This window comes from Erpetoichthys calabaricus, chromosome 9 (assembly GCF_900747795.2).
Source record: "Erpetoichthys calabaricus chromosome 9, fErpCal1.3, whole genome shotgun sequence".
Taxonomy (NCBI): Eukaryota; Metazoa; Chordata; class Cladistia; order Polypteriformes; family Polypteridae; genus Erpetoichthys; species Erpetoichthys calabaricus.
The window spans coordinates 187,621,513-187,643,221 of record NC_041402.2 but is presented as its reverse complement, the minus strand read 5'-3'; the positions used below and the strand labels follow the sequence as shown (position 1 = coordinate 187,643,221).

Here is a 21,709-nt window from a genome sequence, read left to right as displayed (position 1 = left end):
GAAAATATTAATTAAGAAACACGCCTTGTCATTGGGATGTAAGATAAAACCGTACTACACAGAAAACCAAAATAAAAATACATTTTGACATGAAATAATCCAGTTCTATTCAGCCTCTTCCTCTTAGCATTTATGAATCTGGAACGCCAGTGAAAAGGCCATTACATAAAACCATTCCGCGAATGTAATATTTTGTAACTGTGTGACACTGAATGACATCGCGTTACATTTAACTTCCCGTATACTACGTGCTCTATTTTAGAACTACAAAGGGGGCGGAGCAGGCAAGCCACGTTTTGACCAATAAAAGAATAGCGGGTAAGATATATTTGATTGGTCATACTGTTGTCAATCTCATACTACCTCCAAATCAAGGAACTTTGTATTCTGAAAAACTGCAAATCCCACCGTGAAAAATACACAAATCATCGACGGATGGCCTGAAAAATAATGGTATTGTTTTAAAAATTAGTGGACTTTAATCCCCTCTTTGTTAGCTTGGCCCAGGCCGCTTCTCTGTAAAGGACACGCCCTCCCGTGACATCACTCCCGCATTCCCGCTTCGTCGTTTGACAGTTCACAGGTTCTGGCGCGTCCTGATGACGTTTCGTTCGCTGTGTTGTTGCAGACCGCGAGAGACCGAGGCCTCGGTTCTGGAATATCAAGATAGACTGGCAATACTGACACGCAGGTTCGTTGCGAATGTGTCGTTTGTTTTTGTCTCAGAGTGTGGGTGGGCAGCTTGCATTATCACACGTACTGTTCCATTTGCAAATCGAATTGTTTTATGAGCTGTAGTGGAGTGTACATATGTGCCAATAGGCCGGTTACGTACTGTAGGCATACATCGGAATTGGTTATATGGTATTAAAGATTAGCATGTCGAGGACTACTCACGTTAGGTATGTGTTACAAATGCCTGGTTTAGTGGGGCACACTTCAATAGGCGTAGTAGACTTAGTTGTATGTGTATAACGACTGGTTATACGAACGCTTTGGCTATTAAGGTGTCTCTACATATCTAAACACAAAGAGAGCGAGTATCGGGGTGTACTGGGGTCTGCTTAAGAACCTCCATTCAGGTATATACTGTGTGCATGTAAAGTCTACCTGTACTGGAGTAAAGGCCAGCTGGGTAAATCAATAAAACTGCTGCTTGTATTGTGGTGGGTTTATGTTTGTAGGTAGTGCGTGTGTGTACTGGAGTGCATGCTAATGTGCAATATTGTATTATTATTATTATTAATATTTCTACTCCTGTATAGTGCAGGGTGGCACAGTGGTAGTGCTGCAGCCTCACATCCTGAATCCTCCTTGCATGGGGTTTGCATGTTCTCCCAGTGGATGTGTGTTTTTCCACCAGGTGCTGCAGTTTCCTCCTATTGGTTAAGTGAATCTGTGACACTAAATTGGCCCAAGTGTGTCTTGAGTGTGTGTGTGTGTGTGTGTTTTAGACCTGCGGTGGTCCTGGGTTAGTTTCTGCCTTGCACCCTTTTGCTAGCCACCCCCTAACCTGGGGCCCCAGGTCTGGATTAGGCAGGTTAGGATATGACATGAAATATATAGTGCATGTTATTACTGGGAGTATGCCAAATGGGAATACGTATGCATAAGTATACAGTATAATATGTACGAGGGGGACCCAAAAAAAATGGGACTTTTTCAAAAGCAATCATTTTATTTAAAATATTGGAAGACACACACTTGTCCAGTCTCCTTTTCCACTGATCAAAACATTTTTGGAAGTCCTCGACAGGGATGCTGTTTAGCGCTGTCATCGAAGCAGCGATCACGTCCTCCACATTGTTAAATCGGCACCCTTTCAAGTCCCTTTTCATTCTGGGGAACAAGAAGAAGTTACAGAGGGCCAAGTCCTGTGAGTAAGGGGGGTGGGGGAGGGGGGGTGTCATGCCCTGACTGGTCAAAAACTGGCAAATTTGCAACACTGTGTGTGCCGGGCATTGTCATGGTGAAGGAGCACTTCGCCCAACTGCCACAATTTTGGCCTTGTCCTCCTCACTCTCTCTCAGCCTTCTTAAGACCCCCAGATAGTACTCTTGGTTGAACATCTGATCCTTTGGAACGAATTCCATGTGCACAATGCCTCTAATGTCAAAGAAACAATTCAGCGTCGTTTTTCACGTTCGATTTCACCTGTCTGGCTTTTCTGGGCCTTGGTGAATCAGGATTCTTTCACTGGCTTGATGCTTGTTTCGTTTCAGTGTCATACCCGTAACACCAACTCTCGTCACCTGTTATGACCCTGGACAAGAAGTCTGTCTCACTTTCAAGCAAGTCTTTGCACACATTGAGTCAAGTGTTCCCCTGGTCATCTGTTAGCAGACAAGGGACAAATTTGGCCGAAACACGCCTCATGCCCAGGTCTTCAGTCAAAATGCGCTGAAACTGAGTTCCGTGTTACTCCTGTCGCTTCTGACAACTCGTCCATTTTGTAACGACGGTCTTAATTTATTTTGTCTCGGATCTTTGCAATGTTTTCGTCGTTACGGGTGCTTGAAGGGCATCCAGAACGGGGTTGATTCCTCGATGCTTAAATTTCCATTTTTGAAAACTCTCGCCTGACTCAGAGCTTCTTCCTTGAAAGCCATCTGAAGCATTCGGAACAATTCCGTTGGTGTTTTGCCAAGTAGAAAACAAAAGTTCAAGCAAGTTCTTTGTTCTGTGAAATTCGACATCACAATTTCGACAGGGTTGTGAGAACAGCTTCTGAAAAAACAATGACTGTGTGACACGTGAGGTTGTTTCACAGAGGCGTTCGCCTGGCTACAGACTGGCGAGGGATGAGAGAACAAGCACTGACCTTTGATCCAACCCCCACATGGCGGCTAGTCTCGTTTTCTTTTGGGTCCCCCCTTGTATATATAGGTGTGATTTCTGAGTAAATTCCATGCCAGATAGACGGGTGTTTGCAGATACTATTTGTCAGTTGACTTGATGTGTATAGGGACCTTTTGACAGTTGATGTATGCCTCTTGGGTCCACAGTGCTCACAATCATGTTTGTGACATGGAATCATTTTTCCATGATTTGTCCCAGTGTGCCACACATTTAAATTCACATAAGATTGAAGGATGCATTCTCAGATTTTATTAAAGGGAACACAGAACGCAAGAAATTTGAAAACGAGAGGCAACCACTCCGTCCATCAGGCCTGTTGGTTTCGCTAATAACTAAGCTGCCCCCCAATATCTCATCCAGGTACGTCTTAAAGGTTTCTAATTCAAATCCATGACTCGGGGAGTTTGTTCCAGGTTGACACAACTCCCTGCCTTCAGTTCTAAATGCATTTTCACTGGTGCCCTATAGGATGTGATTTAGCCCTAAGCTGGATCTCCCTTATCAATGGCTTTGAGGATTTTAAATACCTGGATGAGGTCCCCATGCCGTCTCCTCTGCTCAAGACTAAAGTCATTTCATTCTCAGAGTCTGATGCAGTAGGATATGTCCATAAGTCCCATGATGCACTTGGCTGCTCTCCTCTGCACAGTCTCATGTGCTGCTATGTCTTTCTTGTAGCGTGGTGACCAGAACTGCACACAGGACTCCAGATGGGGTCTCACTAGTGCATTATATACTCCAAGCATAACATTCCCCGGCTTTTATTCAACAGGTTTTATGATATAACTGCACATTTTATTTACCTTTTTAAAGGATTCTGCCCATTATTTTGGTGATGAAAATGTGGTGTGAATATACCATACCATTTTCTTAACCCACTTTATCATGAGCAGAGTCGCAAGAGGGGGGCTGGAGCCTATCCCCAACAAGCACAGGGTGCCAGTCCATCGCAGGGTGAACACACAGACCCCACATGCACACACAAGGGCACTAAATTCACCTTACCTGCCTGTCATTGGACTGTGGGAGGAAACCTGGAGCACCTGAAGAAAACCCGCGCAAACACAGGGAGATCATGCAGGGGGGATCTGGGACTTAAGAAACGTTGCAGTGTCTCATTAAATCAATGGTAACACACGTGGCATATTATTTATTAAGTGAATTGGAGTGAATTCCTGACTAACACAACTCCGAGCCTCAGATTGGAGCAGACCCCAGAGGTGATCAGGCGCTTAGAGGCGAAACAAGATGCTGAAAACTCTCTTCATCATGCACTAATTGAGCGATTAAATACACCTGAGTCATCACAAACACCCGATAAAACCAAACGTCCCAAACATTAATGGGGCACAGGGGGGAAGGTTTGGAGACTTACAGTGGGTACGGAAAGTATTCAGACCCCCTTCAATTTTTCACTCTTTGTCATATTGCAGCCATTTGCTAAAATCATTTAAATTAATTTTTTCCCTCATTAATGTACACACAGCACCCCATATTGACAGACAAAAAAAAGAATTTTTGAAATTGTTGCAGATTTATTAAAAAAGAAAAACTGCAATATCACATGGTCCTAAGTATTCAGACCCATAGCTCAGTATTTAGTAGAAGCACCCTCTTGAGCTAATACAGCCATGAGTCTTCTTGGGAAAGATGCAACAAGTTTTTCACACCTGGATTTGGGGATCCTCTGCCATTCCTCCTTACACATACCTCAGTGTAAGACACATGACAGCCCGCATGGAGTTTGCTAAAAGACACCTGAAGGACTCTGAGATGGTGAGAAATAAGATTCTCTGGTCTGATGAGACCAAGATAGAACTTTTTGGCCTTAATTCTAAGCGGTATGTGTGGAGACAACCAGGCACTGCTCATCACTTGTCCAATACAGTCCCCACAGTGAAGCATGGCGGTGGCAGCATCATGCTGTGGGGGTGTTTTTCAGCTGCAGGGACAGGACGACTGGTTGCAATCGAGGGAAAGATGAATGCGGCCAAGTACAGGGATATCCTGGACAAAAACCTTCTTCAGAGTGCTAAGGACCTCAGACTGGGCCGAAGGTTTACATTCCAACAAGACAATGACCCTAAGCACACAGCTAAAATAACGAAGGAGTGGCTTCACAACAACTCTGTGACTGTTCTTGAATGGCCCAGCCAGAGCCCTGACTTAAACCCAATTGAGCATCTCTGGAGGGACCTAAAAATGGCTGTCCACCAACGTTTACCATCCAACCTGACAGAACTGGAGAGGATCCCCAAATCCAGGTGTGAAAAACTTGTTGCATCTTTCCCAAGAAGACTCATGGCTGTATTAGCTCAAAAGGGTGCTTCTACTAAATACTGAGCAAAGGGTCTGAATACTTAGGACCATGTGATATTTCAGTTTTTCTTTTTTAATAAATCTGCAACAATTTCAAAAATTCTTTTTTTTGTCTGTCAATATGGGGTGCTGTGTGTACATTAATGAGGGAAAAAATTAATTTAAATGATTTTAGCAAATGGCTGCAATATGACAAAGAGTGAAAAATTGAAGGGGGTCTGAATACTTTCCGTACCCACTGTATATTGTGAATTTCCCCTTGGGATTAATAAAGTACGAGAGTTGTCTGGGTTCCGCACGGAATTTTATCGTTTGTCGAGTGTCAGCCTGTCGAAACCTGTTCTTCTGTGTAGAGGGATTATTCAAGTGGTTGCATGTTTTTGTTCAGATGTTTTGCTCCCTCTCTTCCTTCAGAATGAACACGAGAAGCAAACGAACTGAGAGTGCGCAGCCGGCGCTAGCGGCGAAGCTCCCAACTCCGTGCGTACGTGACTTTCGAGTGATGATTTTTTACAACTTTTCTGATGGTTTAATCCGCTCAGTGGAACGCACCATGTTTGTTATCTTTTTCAACATCGATGGCATTGTCGCGTCAATTCCGCTGATGGAGAGGAAAACTGTGACCTCTGAGTGGTACACCACTCAGTGCCTGCCTGACGTTTTTTCTGCGATGGCTAGAGGCCGGTTCAAGAACTTGCGAAGGCACTTTTTGCATCATGGCAATGCGCCAGCCCACACGGCTAATGCGACAAAGCATTTCATTGAAGACAGTGGTGTCAACGTTTTGAACCCGCCACCCTACTCACCTGATCTTGCACCATGTGACTTTTGGCTCCTCCCGAAGATGACAGAACCCCTGCGAGGCCACAACTTCGAAACTTGAGAGGAACTGATTGCAGCTGTCAAAGAACAGCTGGACAACCTCCCAAAGACAGCCTTTCGCGAGTGTTTTGCGGTGTGGGTCAGAAGAGCCCAAAAGTGCATTGATGTTGGCGGTGAATACTTGGAAAAAGTTTAAAAAGGATCGAAGTACATGAGAAAAATAGAAAAAAAAATCCTTGGCTACTTATTTCGAGTGATTCCGCGCGGAACCCAGACAACCCTCGTATCTATCTATCTATCTATCTATCTATCTATCTATCTATCTATCTATCTATCTATCTATCTATCTATCTATCTATCTATCTATCTATCTATCTATCTATCTATCTATCTATCTATCTATCTATCTATCTTATAGCATTTAATCATGAAAGTGATATCAAGTATAAATCTACGGATTCTAAATGTGCAGAGAGCTGGAATATCATAAATGTGATGTGTTCTGTGTGGCGATTGCTGCTGTCAATTCAAGAGGAAGCCTCCATCAGCACGTAGTGATTAACAACTGGGTCGGTTTTAAGATGACGTTTACGACGGTCTACTTTAATGACAAAATAAACTACGAGATTAAGTGGACATTTTGAGAGAAAAGCTGAAATTTCCGCTTTAGTCACAAAATATACCCTTTCACTGTGTCCCTAATATTTAACTCTGTGGCTCAAATACGCCGCCGTACATTCTGATGCTGTTGTGAAGGTGCAAAAAAAACAGGATGACACAGAAGATGGTATGTGAGACCTTTAAAATGTATCGTGTCATTATGTTAGGGAATATGTGATGCTTGAATATAAAAGCACCACAACTGCATTTGTATGTCGGCATTTTGCTTCACCACATTGAACGATTCATCAAACATCGACACAGGCACATCGATCTCATAGGATCCTCAAAGCGGCTTTCTGTCACATGTAGATAGTACATCTGACGTCACATTCCGACTTGAACACACTGCAGCCCCCCCCCCATTTTTTTGCTGGTACCGCAACTCGCACACGCGTTGAATTAATTTCTGAGGACCTGCTTAGAGGACGCGTGAAATGAACACTGGGAAGGCGTGGCAGCCATGATGTGTAGGCATTCTGAGCGTGAAGTATAAACCGGCCCCATTGAAGCCTAAGGGCACTGAGAGAGCAATTCCATTTTTGTAAGTGTGCATTGGGATTGGTTGTACCTGGAACAAGTGCCATTTGTGTGCCCTTCTTCTGCAGTGGCCTTCCTTTGTAACTACAGGTGACCACAAGTTAGAGGAACAGATGGAGGTGTTTTCTTGGTGAAATGGCGGAGCAGGGTAACCAAAGCTTCTCCCAGAATCCATTCACCGCCCTCTTTGGCTCATTAGCTGATGCTAAGCACTTTGCTTCAGTACATAAGCAGCAGGAAGACTGTAAGTAACACATCAGCCATTTGTACTGTGTCCGTACCCTCACCCCGCCGGTCTTAAATTCCCTTTCTGTATACTTTCTGTTGCAGCAGATACATCAGGTGGCAGCCGCGAAGAATCTGACAATTCTGAGAGCATCGAGGAGAATGATGATTCCGTTTCCGAGGTCAGCTGTTCCTTTCGTTCCCAACAGGAGCTGTGCGAACAACTCAACATCAATCACATGCTGCAGAGGGTCTTCCTCATTACACTGGATAACAGTGAGCAGGAATGGGTGACATCGTTTCTTTGGGTTACTGGGAACAACCCGGTCGAATCACTGATGACACCTGTGTTGCAGGTGATCCCAGCCTGAAGGGAGGAAATGGAATCCCCCCACGTTGTGTCTATTTGGAGGAGATGGCAGCAGACTTGGATGGACAGGACTGGCTGGATATGGACAACATACAACAGGTATTCATGACAGACAGGGAAGTTACATCCTCTTGTGTTATCTCTACCACTGAATCTGGTGGACTGGATGCCCGGTAATCTGTAGACGCTCCCAAACTCGGGTTTGGTTTGGGTGGTTTTAAAGGCGTTGCAGCATCCAGTTGCTGTGAATTTTTTGGAAGGTGGCAAACCGCAACCAAGTTATCTGCGATGCTTGTTTCATTTACTTCCACAATGTATTCCTGATCCTATTTTGTAGTTCTTGATACAGAAATCAGGGAAAAGACGGATGGTATTGGAAATTAAATGTCGAAAGTAAAGGGGCAGGAGATTGATTGTTGGAGTGGGAAATGAAGTTGGAAAAATAAGAAAGGAAAAGACGCCTGGATGATCTTGTGTGCGGATGGGTATTGGGGGATTAGGTACAGGAGACAGGTTATTGGAATACTGTTAAGGAGAGTTATAAGATGGAATTGGAAAAGAATGAGAGGGAAAGGAGAGGTATTGGAACAGTTGGCTGCAGTATTGACAAAGGAAATGGGGAAGAACTTGATGTTGGGGAATATTACTGATAGAAGTGTGGGTCTTTTAGGAAGAATGTATAGGAAGAAAATTGGAAGCACACACCTTACAGTACAACCTAGACACATCATCAGTGATGCAACCTGAGGTCATCTGGTGTTTTGGGTCTTTCAACATCATACACCCTCACCCAGGTGACCCAGCCAGTGGTGGTCAGTCCCTGACTTGTGGAGCTTATTTAGTCCACAGATCGCTCCTTTTGATCCACAGCCATCTTGATGCTTTCTCAGTGGCATCAGTGATGTTCCTGATGGCTCTCTTATTGTGCAGTCCCCTGACCCCCAGCTTCTTGAGAGCCCTGAGGAGCGACTGGCTGGCATATCCGCTGCAGACAACCTCGATGGGGTAGCAACAGGTCTTCTTACCCATTATCATAGTCTTAGCTCTCTTCTTCTCGAACGCCTCTCCCATCTGGTCTTCCCAGGGAAGAGTCAATTCCAGCAGGACCACCTGCTCTGATATTTATCACACAAGAACCATGTCAGGCCTGAGTGAGGTCACGGCGATGGTGTTTGTGAATTTCAACTGACTCCCCAAGTTGTCCTTTAGCTGTCAATCCTGGGTTGTTGCCGGATGTCCCCCTGTTGGATACGTAGTCTGTTGCGGATTCTTTGCAGCCTTGACAAAAGCAATAGAGCACTTTACTGGTTGCTGATGCCAACTAAGAGAGATCCCTTTGCTGATTGCCTCTGCCATAACCCTCAGCACTTGGTCATGGTGCAACCAATAACGCCTCTCTCCCAGGTCTTTTGGGCAACAACTTGCAATATATTGTTCCAAGGATCCTCTTCCCTAGCATAGACAGGCATGCAGGGGTTTCTGTCAGTCCCAGGACGAGTAAAAGTATTTAAAAAGGAACAAGAATGGACTTATTATTATTATTATTATTATTATTAATTCATTACATTTAGTACTCAAAGCACTATCCACACAGGGAGGGACCGGGAAGCGAACCCACGATCTTCCACAGTCACCTTACTGCAAAGCAGCAGCACTACCACTGCGCCGACTTGATATTATTGGAGTAGAATCATGGGAAGGGATTTGGGGGTTTTAGTTGAAGTGAAAATGATGACATGGGGGCAGAAATGTGACAGGTTTGGGCTATTTCAGAAGAAAGGAATGAAAGGAGGAGGAGGAGGTTGATGCAATGAAAAGGAAATTGGAGTGGAATTGAGTGTTTAAGGTAGTATAGGAATTAGATTTTTGGGTTTTGGAGCAGAAAGCAAAAACCTGAAAGAGTGGAACCCAATGCCAGCTACTGAAATAGAATTTGGAGAAGCCTTTTACGGTGGCACAGTAGTTAGTTATTTGTGTTACTGATTCAATGTTAAGGCTTTGTATCCTGTGCCTGCTCATTTTTTGTGTGGTGTTTACAAGTTTCTGTTTGTCTCTGTATGGATTTTCCTTCCTGTTTAAATGATGTGTGTGTTTGGTTAATTTGTGATTCTTGATCATCACTCTGTGGGTGTGTTCATGAGTGTGCCCTGTGATTTGCTGGCTCCCTGTCCTGCTCTTCTTTTTTTTTTTTTTTTTTTTTTTTTTTTTTTACTTTCTTGTATAGGGAAAGTTTTGTAATCCTCCAAAAATTCGATGTTGAAATTTTAATGAATCTCAATGTTTTAGACCTCCCTGACTTTCTCGTATATAAAGTATAAGGAAAGTATTGTAATCCTCCAAAAATTCGATGTTGAAATTTTTAATGAATCTCGATGTTTTAGACCTCCCTGACTTTCTCGTATATAAAGTATATGTAAAGTTTTGTAATCCTCCAAAAATTCGATGTTGAGATTTTGATGAATCTTAACATTTTAGACCTCCCTGACTTTCTCGTATATAAAGTATAAGGAAAGTATTGTAATCCTCCAAAAATTCGATGTTGAAATTTTGATGAATCTCAACGTTTTAGACCTCCCTGACTTTCTCGTATATAAAGTATATGTAAAGTTTTGTAATCCTCCAAAAATTCAATGTTGAAATTTTAATGAATCTCGATGTTTTAGACCTCCCTGACTTTCTCGTATATAAAGTATAAGGAAAGTATTGTAATCCTCCAAAAATTCGATGTTGAAATTTTTAATGAATCTCAACGTTTTAGACCTCTCTGACTTTCTCATATATAAAGTATATGTAAAGTTTTGTAATCCTCCAAAAATTCAATGTTGAAATTTTTAATGAATCTTGATGTTTTAGACCTCCCTGACTTTCTCGTATATAAAGTATAAGGAAAGTATTGTAATCCTCCAAAAATTCGATGTTGAGATTTTGATGAATCTCGATGTTTTAGACCTCCCTTTCTTGTATATAAAGTATAAGGAAAGTATTGTACTTATCCAAAAATTTGATTGGAGTCCATTCCTGATTTAGCTTAGGTGGTATTGAGAGTTTTATGTTTGTTTGTTCTTTGTTTATTTTGCCTTATACAATTTCTTGTATTAGGAATTTATTAGTTTTCACATACTCCTTGGGGTCAGAGCGCAGGGTCAGCCATTGTACAGCACCCCTGGAGCAATTACAGGTTAAGGGTCTTGCTCAAGGGCCCAGCAGAGTAGGATCTCTTTTGATAGTGACAGGGATTCGAACTGCCAACCTTCTGGATACCAGCACAGATCCTTAGCCTCAGAGGGCAGAATATCAAAAAAAACATGACTTAAGGTAGAAAGAGTTTTACAAAAATATTTGAGTAAAGGAGATGGTACAGTTCTTGGAGAAATTGAGTCCATGAAAAAAACTGAGAAGAGACCTTGGGGTATTGAAGAAGAAATTTAGAATCTGGATAAGATGTTAATATTTGTGAGAATTATTTGTGAATGAGGTAAAGGTCTAGTGTGGAAGACTGTGAGTTATGGGAGTTGAGTGCATTTTAGATGTGCAGACCTCCTCAGATTCTCTAGGATGACTTTGACAATGTACTCTGCAGGCTTGGATTACAATTGATAAGCACCAGGCTTCGGTAACAAGCCAGAAGAGAGGATGGCGACTGGGCCATCCCGCTTTCCGCAAACTGTTTTTACTATCCTGTGTGTGTCGGCAGGCTCTCTTCACCCGGCTGCTGTTACTGGAGCCTGGGAATCATCTGATCTACATGACTTCCCCAGGCACCCTGAACCTGTCTGCTGATCGAGACGCAGGAGAGAAGTGCATTGTCCACTACCTGTATGCTTGCTTCCAGAGAGCCAAAGAAGAGGTAGGGGGTCTGTTGTTAATTTTTACCAATGGATCTGGGGCCTGCTGATCTGATGGCTCCTGGCTTACCCCGTTCTTCTCGTAGATTACCAAAGTCCCAGAAAAGCTGCTACCTTATGCCATCCGCTGTAAGAACCTGACTGTGTCCAACGTCTGCACTGTCCTTCTCACGCCAGAGATATACATCAACCAGAATGTCTATGAACAGATGGTAGACCTACTGTTGGAAGCAGTCAAAGGGGCCAGTGAGTCATTTTATTAAATCGAGAGGAACTCTTTATTTCAGCCAGATGGGCACTTACCCAATTCTTTATCTTCATTGTTACAGGCCTAGAGGAAGTCTCTCAATTCTTAGATGAGGTAGTGGTAACATTGCTGGCTGACCAGGAGGTACGGACTTTCAAGGAGGTGATGGTGCCAATCTTCGAGATACTGCATAACCGAGTACGGGATCTAGAGTTGTGCCAACTACTTCTGTACTCCTATCTTGACATTCTTGTGTTCTTCAGCCAGAAAGAGAGCATTGCCAAGGTAGGACTGAAGCACATTTTCTAGTAACTCCCAACATTAACTATTATCTCGTTCCCATGGAATCTGTTAGCTCACTCTTCTGGCTCATGTGAACAGGTCCTTGTCGAGTACATCCAGCCTAGAGATCCTGGCAATGCCATTCAATACCAAAAGACCTTGCTGGGGACAGTCCTCAATATCTCCTGTCTTCTGAAGACTCCTGGCATAGTAGAGAACCATGGTTACTTCTTGAACCCGTCACGCTGCAGCCCACAGGAGATGAAGGTTCAAGAAGCCAACATTCACCAGGTATGCACCCCACTTCTTTGTTGCACACCTACCCTCCAGCGATGCCCTTTATGATGCTTCTCTTTTCTGTATTCCTCCCTTTTAAATTTACAGTTTATGACTAAGTTTCATGAGAAGCTGTTCCAGATAATGAAGAACTTATTCCAGCTGTCCCCAGATACACGGCACCTGCTTCTCACTTGGCTGGGAGGCTGTCTACATGCCAATGCAGGTCGAGCCAAAATCTGGGCCAATCAGATATACGCTTCTGATGCCCTCTTTCTTAACTTGGGTGCGGTACTGCTGAGGCTTTGCCAGCCTTTCTGCCGCCTGAATTCCCACAAGCTGCTAACCTTTGACCCCACCTACTGTGCCGTTAAAGAGCTGAGTGAGGAGGATCGGAGGAGTAGAAATGTGCATATGAAAGGTGAGGAGTCAAGGAAATTGGGCGGTAGAGGACTATCAGTTATGTCACATGCTTTATGAGACTGAACGTCCCGTTTCAGGATTGGACAAGGAGACCACATTGATTCCGCCAGCCCCACACCAGAAACCAACTTTTACGGAGGCCTACAATTTGCTGACGGAAAACCTCATCCTCACACAGTATGCCCTTCACCTGGGGTTCCACAGGTAGCTTATGATGGGCACGGTGCCACTTGGTGCACAGTGGGTTCCAGTTATTTAGACATGCCCTCTTTTGTTTGCCTAACATTTACTTCTCTTCTTGTAACAAGGCTCCACGACCAGATACTCAAGATGAACCAGTCTCTCCATCGCCTGCAAGGTGTATGGCGTGAGGCCCAGCAGAGCTCCAGCCCTGCATCTGAGCAGCTTCGAGAGCAGTTTGAGCGCCTCATGACCATTTACCTGTCTACCAAGGCAGCGGCCACGGAACCCCACATGCTGCAAAACTGCCTTAATCTCCAAGTGTCCACTGCCATGGTGCTGGTGCAGTTTAGTCTGGGAAACCATGGGCCCGAGTTTGTACCCCTCACCTTCCCACTGCAGCTCATTGACAACAGCCTGCTGTGCTTCGTGCCAGGTAGGGTGATTGATGCCTTTGTCTCTGGTTTTGCCTCAGTTGCGTATCATTGATCATTTAACTCCTGGAGTTGTCTCTTTGCCCACAGAGTTCTTTGCTGACAATATTGGTGACCTCTTCATCTTCCTGCGGCGCTTTGCAGATGAAGTCCTGGAATCATCGGCCGAGTCACTGGAGCAGGCGCTCCACTTCATCTCCGTGTTCATGGGCAGTGTGGAGAGGTGAGAGGCCTTAGAAATTGGCAGGAACAAGGGAGTTATAACAGAAAGAAAAGAATTGTGGGTAATATGAGTCTTTGTCTAGTGCCACATGCAGACGGGCGCCATCACAAAGTACTGTAACAAAACACAGGAGATAACAGTGAAATGCGGGGAAAGGAAAGGGATACTGGAAAAGTGTTGTGACAAATAATTTTACATCGTAGAGAGGATGATGACCTCAGAAATGTGTTCTGTATGTGGCACTGTTCATACAGACTGAAGAACGCTTTGAATGGAAAGGAAATAATGTTTTTCACAGCTTAGCTTCTCAAACTGACAATCAACCTCCCCACCCCAACAAGTTCAGGGTAGCTATTTTTATTTTTACATAATTTCTTTCCACTAGCGCGTACACTATATGGACAAAAGTATTGGGACCCACCTCTCAATTATTGACCTCAGGTGCGTCAGTCAGCCCCATTGCTACAGGTGTATAAAGTCACACACCTGGCCATGCAGTCTCCAGTTACAAACCTTTGTGAAACCGAATGGGTCGTTGTGGAGAGCTCAGTGACGTCAAGCGTGGTACTGTGATAGGATGCCACCTTAGCAATAAGGCAGTTTGTGTAATTTCATTCCTGCTAGATATTCCGTGGTCAACTGTAAGTGGTATGATTGGAAAGTTTGATCATTTAGGATGGGGTGGAAGACAACGTAAAGTCACAGAATGAGATCAATGACTGCTAAGGTGCGTAAAAGTCACCAACACTCTGCTGATTCCATAGCTGAAGAGCTCCAAACTTCCACTGGCATTAACTGTGCGACAGGACCTTCACGGAATGGGTTTCCATGGCCAAACAGCTACATGCAGTCCTCACATCACCAAGTCCAATGCCAAGCATCAGATGGAGTGGCGTAATGATCACTGCCACTGGACTGTGGAGCTGTGGAAACATGTTCTATGGAGTGACGAGCCACGCTTCTCTTTTTGGCAGTCAGATGGGCGAGACTGGGTTTGGCGGATGCCAGGAGAATGTTACCTGCCTGACTGCATTGTGCCAACTGTGACATTTGGTGGAGGAGGGATAATGGTGTTGGGCTGGTTTAGGCTTGGCCCCTTACTTTTAGTGCAGGTCAATCTTAATGCTTCAGCATACCAAGACATTTTGGACAACTTTGTGGAAACAGTTTGGGGAAGGCCCTTTTGTATTCCAGTGTGACTGTGCCCCACTCATTCTCCTTCATGATATTCCAGACAGTTGATTTTGGTCATCCTAAGGTTTTATTGATGTCTCCAATGGTTTTATTCTTATTTGACTTTCATTGGCACAACTCTTGTCCACATGTTGAACAATGGCAACTCCAGACTCCAAAGGGTAGAAGTAAGCCGAGGTATCTTATGAAGCCAGGAAACCCTCCTGAGGAATCAGAAAGACCGGTGACACCAATTGTCCCAAACATTATGGTGCCCTGAAATGGTGGACCATGTATAAAAAGTGTTGTGCGACTGAAATGTCTGCAGATCCCCTTAAATGAAAGTCTGCAGTGTGCGCTTTAATCACAATGTCTGAAGTGTTTGATTTGTATTTTTAAACTGTGGAGCAGAGCGGGAAGTCAAGGAGAAATGTGTCTTTGTCCGAAACATTATGGAGGGCTCTGTATTTATACACATTATTCCTACAAAGTGACTCTACATCATTTCATTTCTCTTCCATTCATTGTTAGATAGGTGACCTTTTTCACTTTTATGGTTGGTTTACCTCCGGCAGCAGGAGAAGTGAGCTGTTGTGCAGGAGGTTGCACGCTTGTGACTGACTTGTAAGTGGGGGAAATCGTCTGCTGCGTGCCTGGCATTCAGCGTATATATGGGAGAATTCAGTGGCTAGAACTGGCAAGCTCTGTTGGGCCGAATGGCCTGTTGTCTTCCAGATTGTTGTAATGCAGGATAGGCTGCGGCCCCCACAACCCTGAAATGGATAAACAGGTGTAGGAAATGAATGAATCGTTCCAGTACCTTCCATTATTGAACAATAAGTAGTGGAGGGTGTTGTGTCATGGTCAAGGAGGCAGAGTTATTGGAGAATGTCATATTAAGCAGTCCATAGATGTGTAGCCCTTTTAACAGGTGGCACTTTTCTATTGGTGCATTATTGGAAAGGATTGGCAGAACAACTTTGATATTATTGGAGGACTGAATTTAACCGAGCAATATGGGGAAAACGTTGGGGAGGAGAAGGAGCTTGGGGGTCAGAGGACAGTCTGATGACAGGTTTATTTGATACTGACTAGGATGAAGAACCCACATCTTCGAGCCAAACTTGCTGAAGTACTGGAGGCTGTGATGCCCCACCTGGAGCAGGTGACCGGACCCACCCTGACCAGCATGTACCAACGGGAGCGAGCCTTCTGCTTTTACCAGTATGCAGCCCAGCTGGCCGAGGCACTGATTGTCGTTTTTGTCGACATAGAGTTCACAGGTAGTTGGAACTCCTTGATGATGTTTAGTCTGAGTCTTTTGGGATTGGGTTAATGATTCTCTTAAGCTTCCTCTCTCAACACTTTTCAGGGGATCCTCACCAGTTTGAGCAGAAGTTCAACTACCGCAGGCCAATGTACCCCATCTTGAAGTACATGTGGGGAAAAGAGAACTATCGTGACAGCATAAAGGTGAGGAGCACCTCTGCTTTCACAAAGGAGTTGAAATTGGCAAAGTCATTACGGTGGGTGTAGTACAAGACCACTCTTGGTAACTAACGTCTCGGCATAATCACTCTGTTATGTTTTAGTGCCTGGCAGATTATGCATCTGAGAACCTGGAAGCCATGAATCCTCCACTGTTCCTGCGCTTTCTCAACTTGTTGATGAATGATGCCATCTTCTTGCTGGATGAAGCCATTCAGGTATGCTTCTCGAGCAGGCATGTGTACTGGGCAAAGCTGAGTCACAGTTCAGGTCAACATGTGCTCCTTTGCCCCCCTTCTCTCTCTCTTTCTCCCTCAGTACTTGAGCAAGATCAAGATCCTCCAGATTGAGAGAGACCAGGGCGAGTGGGACCTGCTGGCACCTGACACTCGTAGGGAGAAGGAATCCAGCCTTCAGATGTTTGCTCAGCTCGCTCGCTTTCACAACATCATGTCCAATGAGACCATTGGGACCTTGGCCTTCCTGACCTCTGGTAAGAAGACCTAAGCAACTTTATGCTCCATGCGCTTTTGCCCTTTTTATGTCCAGTTCAGAGTCCTACACAGAGGTCATTTTGATGTGGTGATGTGTCAGTGAAAATCATAACAGTTACAGTGGGTGAAATAAGAATTTGATCTCCTGCTGAATTTGTACCTCTGCTCACTTACGAAGAAATGAACAGTCTCTCTAATTGTTATGGTAGTTTCATTTTAATGGAGAGAGACAGAAAATCAACCAAAAATCCAGAAAAAAAGCACATTACATAAAAGTTATAAATTGATTTGCATGTCACTGAGTGAAATAAGGATTTGATCTCCTACAACCCTTCCAGAATCCTGGCTCCCATAGATTGGCACACAATTACAATCAATCAATCAATCAATCACAGATACTCCTGATCTCGGCTCCTTATGTGTATAAAGCCCACCTGTCCACAGAATCAATTTTGTCCATTCCATCCTGACCACCACCAGGGGCAACACCAAAGGATATCAGGGACGAGACCTGCACAAGGCTGGAATGGGCTACAAGATCATCAGTAAGAAGCTTGGTGAGAAGGTGACAACTGCTGGTGCGATTATTCACAAATGGAAGATAAATATAAAATGACCACTAATCGTCCTCAGTCTGGAGCTCCATGCAAGATCTTGCCTCATAGGGTGAGGATGATCATGAGAAAGGTGAGTGATGAGCCCAAAACTACATGGGAGGAGCTTGTTAATGATCTGAAGGCAGTTGGGACCACCACAGTCACAAAGAACACCACTGGTAACACACTACGCCGTAATGGATTGAAATCTTGCAGTGCCCGCAAGGTTCCCCTGCTCAAGAAGGCACAGGTACAGGCCTGGATGTTCACTGGCAAACTTGAGACTTTGTGGGCGCTGCAATATTTCAGTCCATTACGACGTAGTGTGTTAAACAGTGGTGTTCTTGGTGACTGTGGTGGTCCCAACTGTGTTCAGATCATTAACAAGCACCTCCCATGTAGTTTTGGGCTGTTCCCTCACCTTTCTCATGATCATCCTCACCCTATGAGGCAAGATCTTGCATGGAGCTCCAGACTGAGGGCGATTAATGGTCATTTTATATTTATCTTCCATTTGTAGCTGTTGCTGTTGCTCCCAATTGTTTCCACTTTGTTATAATACCACTAACAGTTGACCGTGGAATATTTAGTAGCGAGGAAATTTCATGAATGGACTTATTGTCCAGGTGGCATCCTATCACGGTACCACACTTGAATTCACTGAGCTCCTGAGAGCGACCCATTCTTTCACAAATGTTTGTAGAAGCCGTCTGCATGCCGAGGTGCTCGATGTTATATACTTGTGGCCATGGAAGTGATTGGACCACCTGAATTCAATGATTTGGAGGGGGGTCCCAATACTGTGTATGTCCTGGGAGTAGCAAGAATCAGTCCTGCTTAGATGTGTTGTCCATCTAATACAGCACTCACCCGCACAAACACAAATTTGAAACCGCCGACTGTGGTTAGTTGTGTGTCGCAGGAGTCCTGCATGCTTGGTTCAAACCCTGTGCCAGGTTGTTGCCATAGAGGGGCTCAGACATCCCCAAAGGTGCACACCTTACATTGATTGGCTAACTAACCTGTGAGCAGTGACTGTGTTGGAACAATAGATGGTCTTGCTACATATTTCATGTCTGTTTTCAGTTCGTTGTAACCCTGGCATCCCCTTGCCAGGCCAGGGCTATCTCATAGCATTCAAGTGGATGGTGGATGTTGGAGATCTCAGGGTTGTCTGCGTGGAACTTTAAGAACTGTCACTTTCAGAGTACTATTAATGCTGTACACATTCATCTTTTCACTCATCTTCACTGTAATCAAGCAGGTAATTAAAAGAAAACAAACTCAAGATGCCCGTCCTGTTCTTTTGATGTTACCACGTGGGTAAAACAATAGGAAAAGCAGGGCATCATCAGGTGAATGTTGGCTATGGACTGGGCATTTGGTGATTTTTTTTTTTTTTTTTAACCTGTCTTTCAGAAATCCGTGGTTTGTTTGTGCATCCGTTTTTGGCAGAGAGGATCATCTCCATGCTGAACTACTTCCTGCAGCATCTGGTGGGTCCCAAGATGGGGGCCCTGAAGGTGAAGGACTTCAGCGAGTTTGACTTCAAGCCTCAGCAGCTCGTGTCGGACATTTGCACCATCTACCTGAACCTCGGGTAAGTCTTGCGTATGCACCGCAGGGTCAGTGGGTCAGAACAGCGCTGACCTCCGTGCATTCATCTCTGTCTTCATGGGCTTTTCCAGCAACGAGGAGAACTTTTGTGCCACTGTGCCCAAGGATGGCCGCTCTTATTCTCCGACTCTTTTTGCTCAGACGCTGAGGGTACTGAAGAAGATCAACAAGCCGGGTGACATGATTGTGTCCTTTGGCCTGCTGGCTGATAAGATCAAGGTAGACCAACTCTAAACTGCGCCAACCAAGACAGCAGACCGGCTATGGCATAAGTCTGAATTGGTGAGTGTGGCTAATGGAGGGTCTCACAGGTCGTGTTTTCTGTCCACTAGTCTCTTGCTGACCGCCAGCTGCAAGAGGAGGAGACCTACGCTGATGCCCCCGATGACTTCCTCGACCCGATCATGAGTACAGTTATGCTGGACCCTGTACTGCTGCCTTCTTCCCGTGTCACTGTTGACCGATCCACTATCGCCCGCCATCTGCTCAGGTAAGGTCATGTGATGCGCACAGTAACTTGTTTGTAGCTGCCATCTTTCTCCTTTTTACTCTGCTAGAAGAGATGGCTTTATTTACCAGGAGACAAGCTGTCTACCGAGAATTCTGGGTCAGTTTACACCTTTTGTATGTTGTAACTTTTTTGCAGCGATCAGACGGACCCTTTCAATCGTAGCCCCCTCACCATGGACCAGATTCGGCCCAACAGCGAGCTGAAAGACCGGATACAGAGGTGGCTGGTGGAGCGCAAAGAGCAGCGGCAGCGTATGGAGCAGAGCTCATAGAGTTACGGGTGCGTAGCTGTGCCACCTCGACCGCGCCACCTGAACTCGTTATGTAATGTGGTCATGGGTGGGCGGGCTTTAAGATAAACAAAGAATCGTGATTGGCTGGACCATATGTTTCAATGTGTACAAAATAAAATTGTAAAGAAGGGTGAGCGTCGTCCCAAACTGCTTTCATTTGAGCGCACTGCTGCTCTGCATCTTTGTAGCTTCTATGACCAACATGCTGTCTTCCCAGAAGAGTGTGTGCGCGCGCAGTTGGCAGCGCTTCAGTTATCTGCACGTTTCCTTCAGTCTAGCAAGTGTGGTCGAAATTTAACATCTCTCTATTATAAAAAAAAAAAAAAAAACTTGTGACGAGATGTGACTTTTTTCCTGCGACGAGAATTGATCTTTTGAAGAGAGACAGAGGGACACTTTCATGTCCCGCGCGACGGTCAAGTCACGTCATACTTACAACCTTTGGAAGCAAGTCCTGTGATACACATGCAGAGAGTAGGGTAGAGATAATGGAAGTAGGAAAATTCGAAAGTCTCACACAAATGAGAGTAAAAATCGCATTCGTGCAAACAAACGGAAAATGTAACTCGGTGAAATAACAGAACAGCGATAAGAGGATGTCTGGGGGAGAAGAGAGACAAGGCAGTGAGACGGAAGGACAGCTGCTGTACAAGCTCTTAAACTTAAAATTCTTAAAGTTAGTTCCGGCGCCGCCGAGAGTGGCAGCCTTTTCAGCAGCTCCGTGTATGACTGTATGTGTATGTGTACTTTCTACTTTTATTTTTCTATTTTTATTTATTGGTCACTCCTATCACTTTATTTTATATGGATTTGTTCCCTGGACACGCTTACTTTTACAACGACGTGAATTTCCCCTTGGGATTAATAAAGTATCTATCTATCTATCTATCTATCTATCTATCATATAGTGCCTTTCACATATCTATCTATCTATCTATCTATCTATCTATCTATCTATCTATCTATCTATCTATCTATCTATCTATCTATCATATAGTGCCTTTCAAATCTATCTATCTATCTATCTATCTATCTATCTATCTATCTATCTATCTATCTATATATCTTTCTATCTATCTATCTATCTATCTATCTTTCTATCTATCTATCTATTTATCATATAGTGCCTTTCACATATCTATCTATTTATCATATAGTGCCTTTCACATATCTATCATATAGTGCCTTTCACATATCTATCTATCATATAGTGCCTTTCAAATCTATCTATCTATCTAAACGTTTGAAGCGCCATGCGAGATGCAGATCACGCGGCACGGCAACAGCTGATTGAGCAAAGAGGGGGTAAAAAAAAAAAAAAAAAAACACCTGTTATTTGTTTCCCATTGTATCACCGATTAAGAGGAGTTTCAAAGGAGCGACCGCGTCTCCTTGGGTTGTGTAGCGCTGGTTTGGGGGATGAGTGATTGGCAAGCGACGTGAGCAGGGGGCCCCCTAGTCTTATTATAGAAAGAATCATGCTCTAACAGGACAATTCAGTCATCAGGCAGGAGAAAAGCTGTTCATTGTATCTTTTAATTACTCCTCGGCAGAATGCCTTGGAGGGAGCGTTCATCAAAAGCAGTCCGTTACAGCCTGGTCAGAATGATCAGAGAAAGAAAGAATTGAGGTTCATGTTATAAACTACTGAATTTACATACAGTGTCAATCAATACATACATTTTACTCTGGTTGGTTTGTTGGTTTACACCCAAATGATTTATATAAAATAAATGTCTTGTTATATTATATTCTGGTTCTTCATATACCTTTTGAGTTGTGCCATCACCCTTGAAATTTCTGTGCATATAACAACTGTCCATACTCGTTTAT

The 21,709-nt window shown here is 44.2% G+C and overlaps 1 protein-coding gene across 3 annotated transcripts; it reads left to right on the top strand.

Moving 5' to 3' along the window:
* Window positions 1-571: 571 nt before the first annotated feature.
* On the top strand, window positions 572-20,010 carry ube4a (ubiquitination factor E4A (UFD2 homolog, yeast)). 3 transcript variants are annotated; one of them, XM_028808645.2, is made up of 20 exons: window positions 572-691; window positions 7,291-7,444; window positions 7,534-7,701; window positions 7,782-7,894; window positions 11,490-11,642; window positions 11,727-11,886; window positions 11,970-12,172; window positions 12,269-12,460; window positions 12,554-12,866; window positions 12,946-13,072; window positions 13,177-13,484; window positions 13,573-13,705; window positions 15,974-16,161; window positions 16,251-16,351; window positions 16,471-16,584; window positions 16,685-16,859; window positions 18,876-19,056; window positions 19,145-19,292; window positions 19,406-19,563; window positions 19,720-20,010. In XM_028808645.2, the coding sequence occupies exons 2-20, from the start codon at window positions 7,336-7,338 to the stop codon at window positions 19,853-19,855; spliced, it is 3,180 nt and encodes a 1,059-aa protein (XP_028664478.1). In that variant the 5' UTR covers window positions 572-691; window positions 7,291-7,335; the 3' UTR covers window positions 19,856-20,010. The 3 variants fall into 3 exon arrangements, with proteins under 3 accessions (XP_028664478.1, XP_028664477.1, XP_028664479.1); XM_028808644.2 differs by having other exon boundaries at window positions 7,531-7,701; XM_028808646.2 differs by lacking the exon at window positions 7,291-7,444 and having other exon boundaries at window positions 603-691; window positions 7,531-7,701.
* Window positions 20,011-21,709: the final 1,699 nt, after the last annotated feature.

What these genes read in the sequence shown, in the direction of transcription:
- ube4a (XM_028808644.2), top strand. Translation starts at nt 7,336, where the DNA reads ATGGCGGAGCAGGGTAACCAAAGCTTCTCCCAGAATCCATTCACCGCC. An exon ending in CCTGCTGTGCTTCGTGCCAG is followed by an intron (nt 13,485 to 13,572) that starts GTAGGGTGATTG and finishes CTTTGCCCACAG; the next exon opens with AGTTCTTTGCTGACAATATT. An exon ending in TGTCGACATAGAGTTCACAG is followed by an intron (nt 16,162 to 16,250) that starts GTAGTTGGAACT and finishes AACACTTTTCAG; the next exon opens with GGGATCCTCACCAGTTTGAG.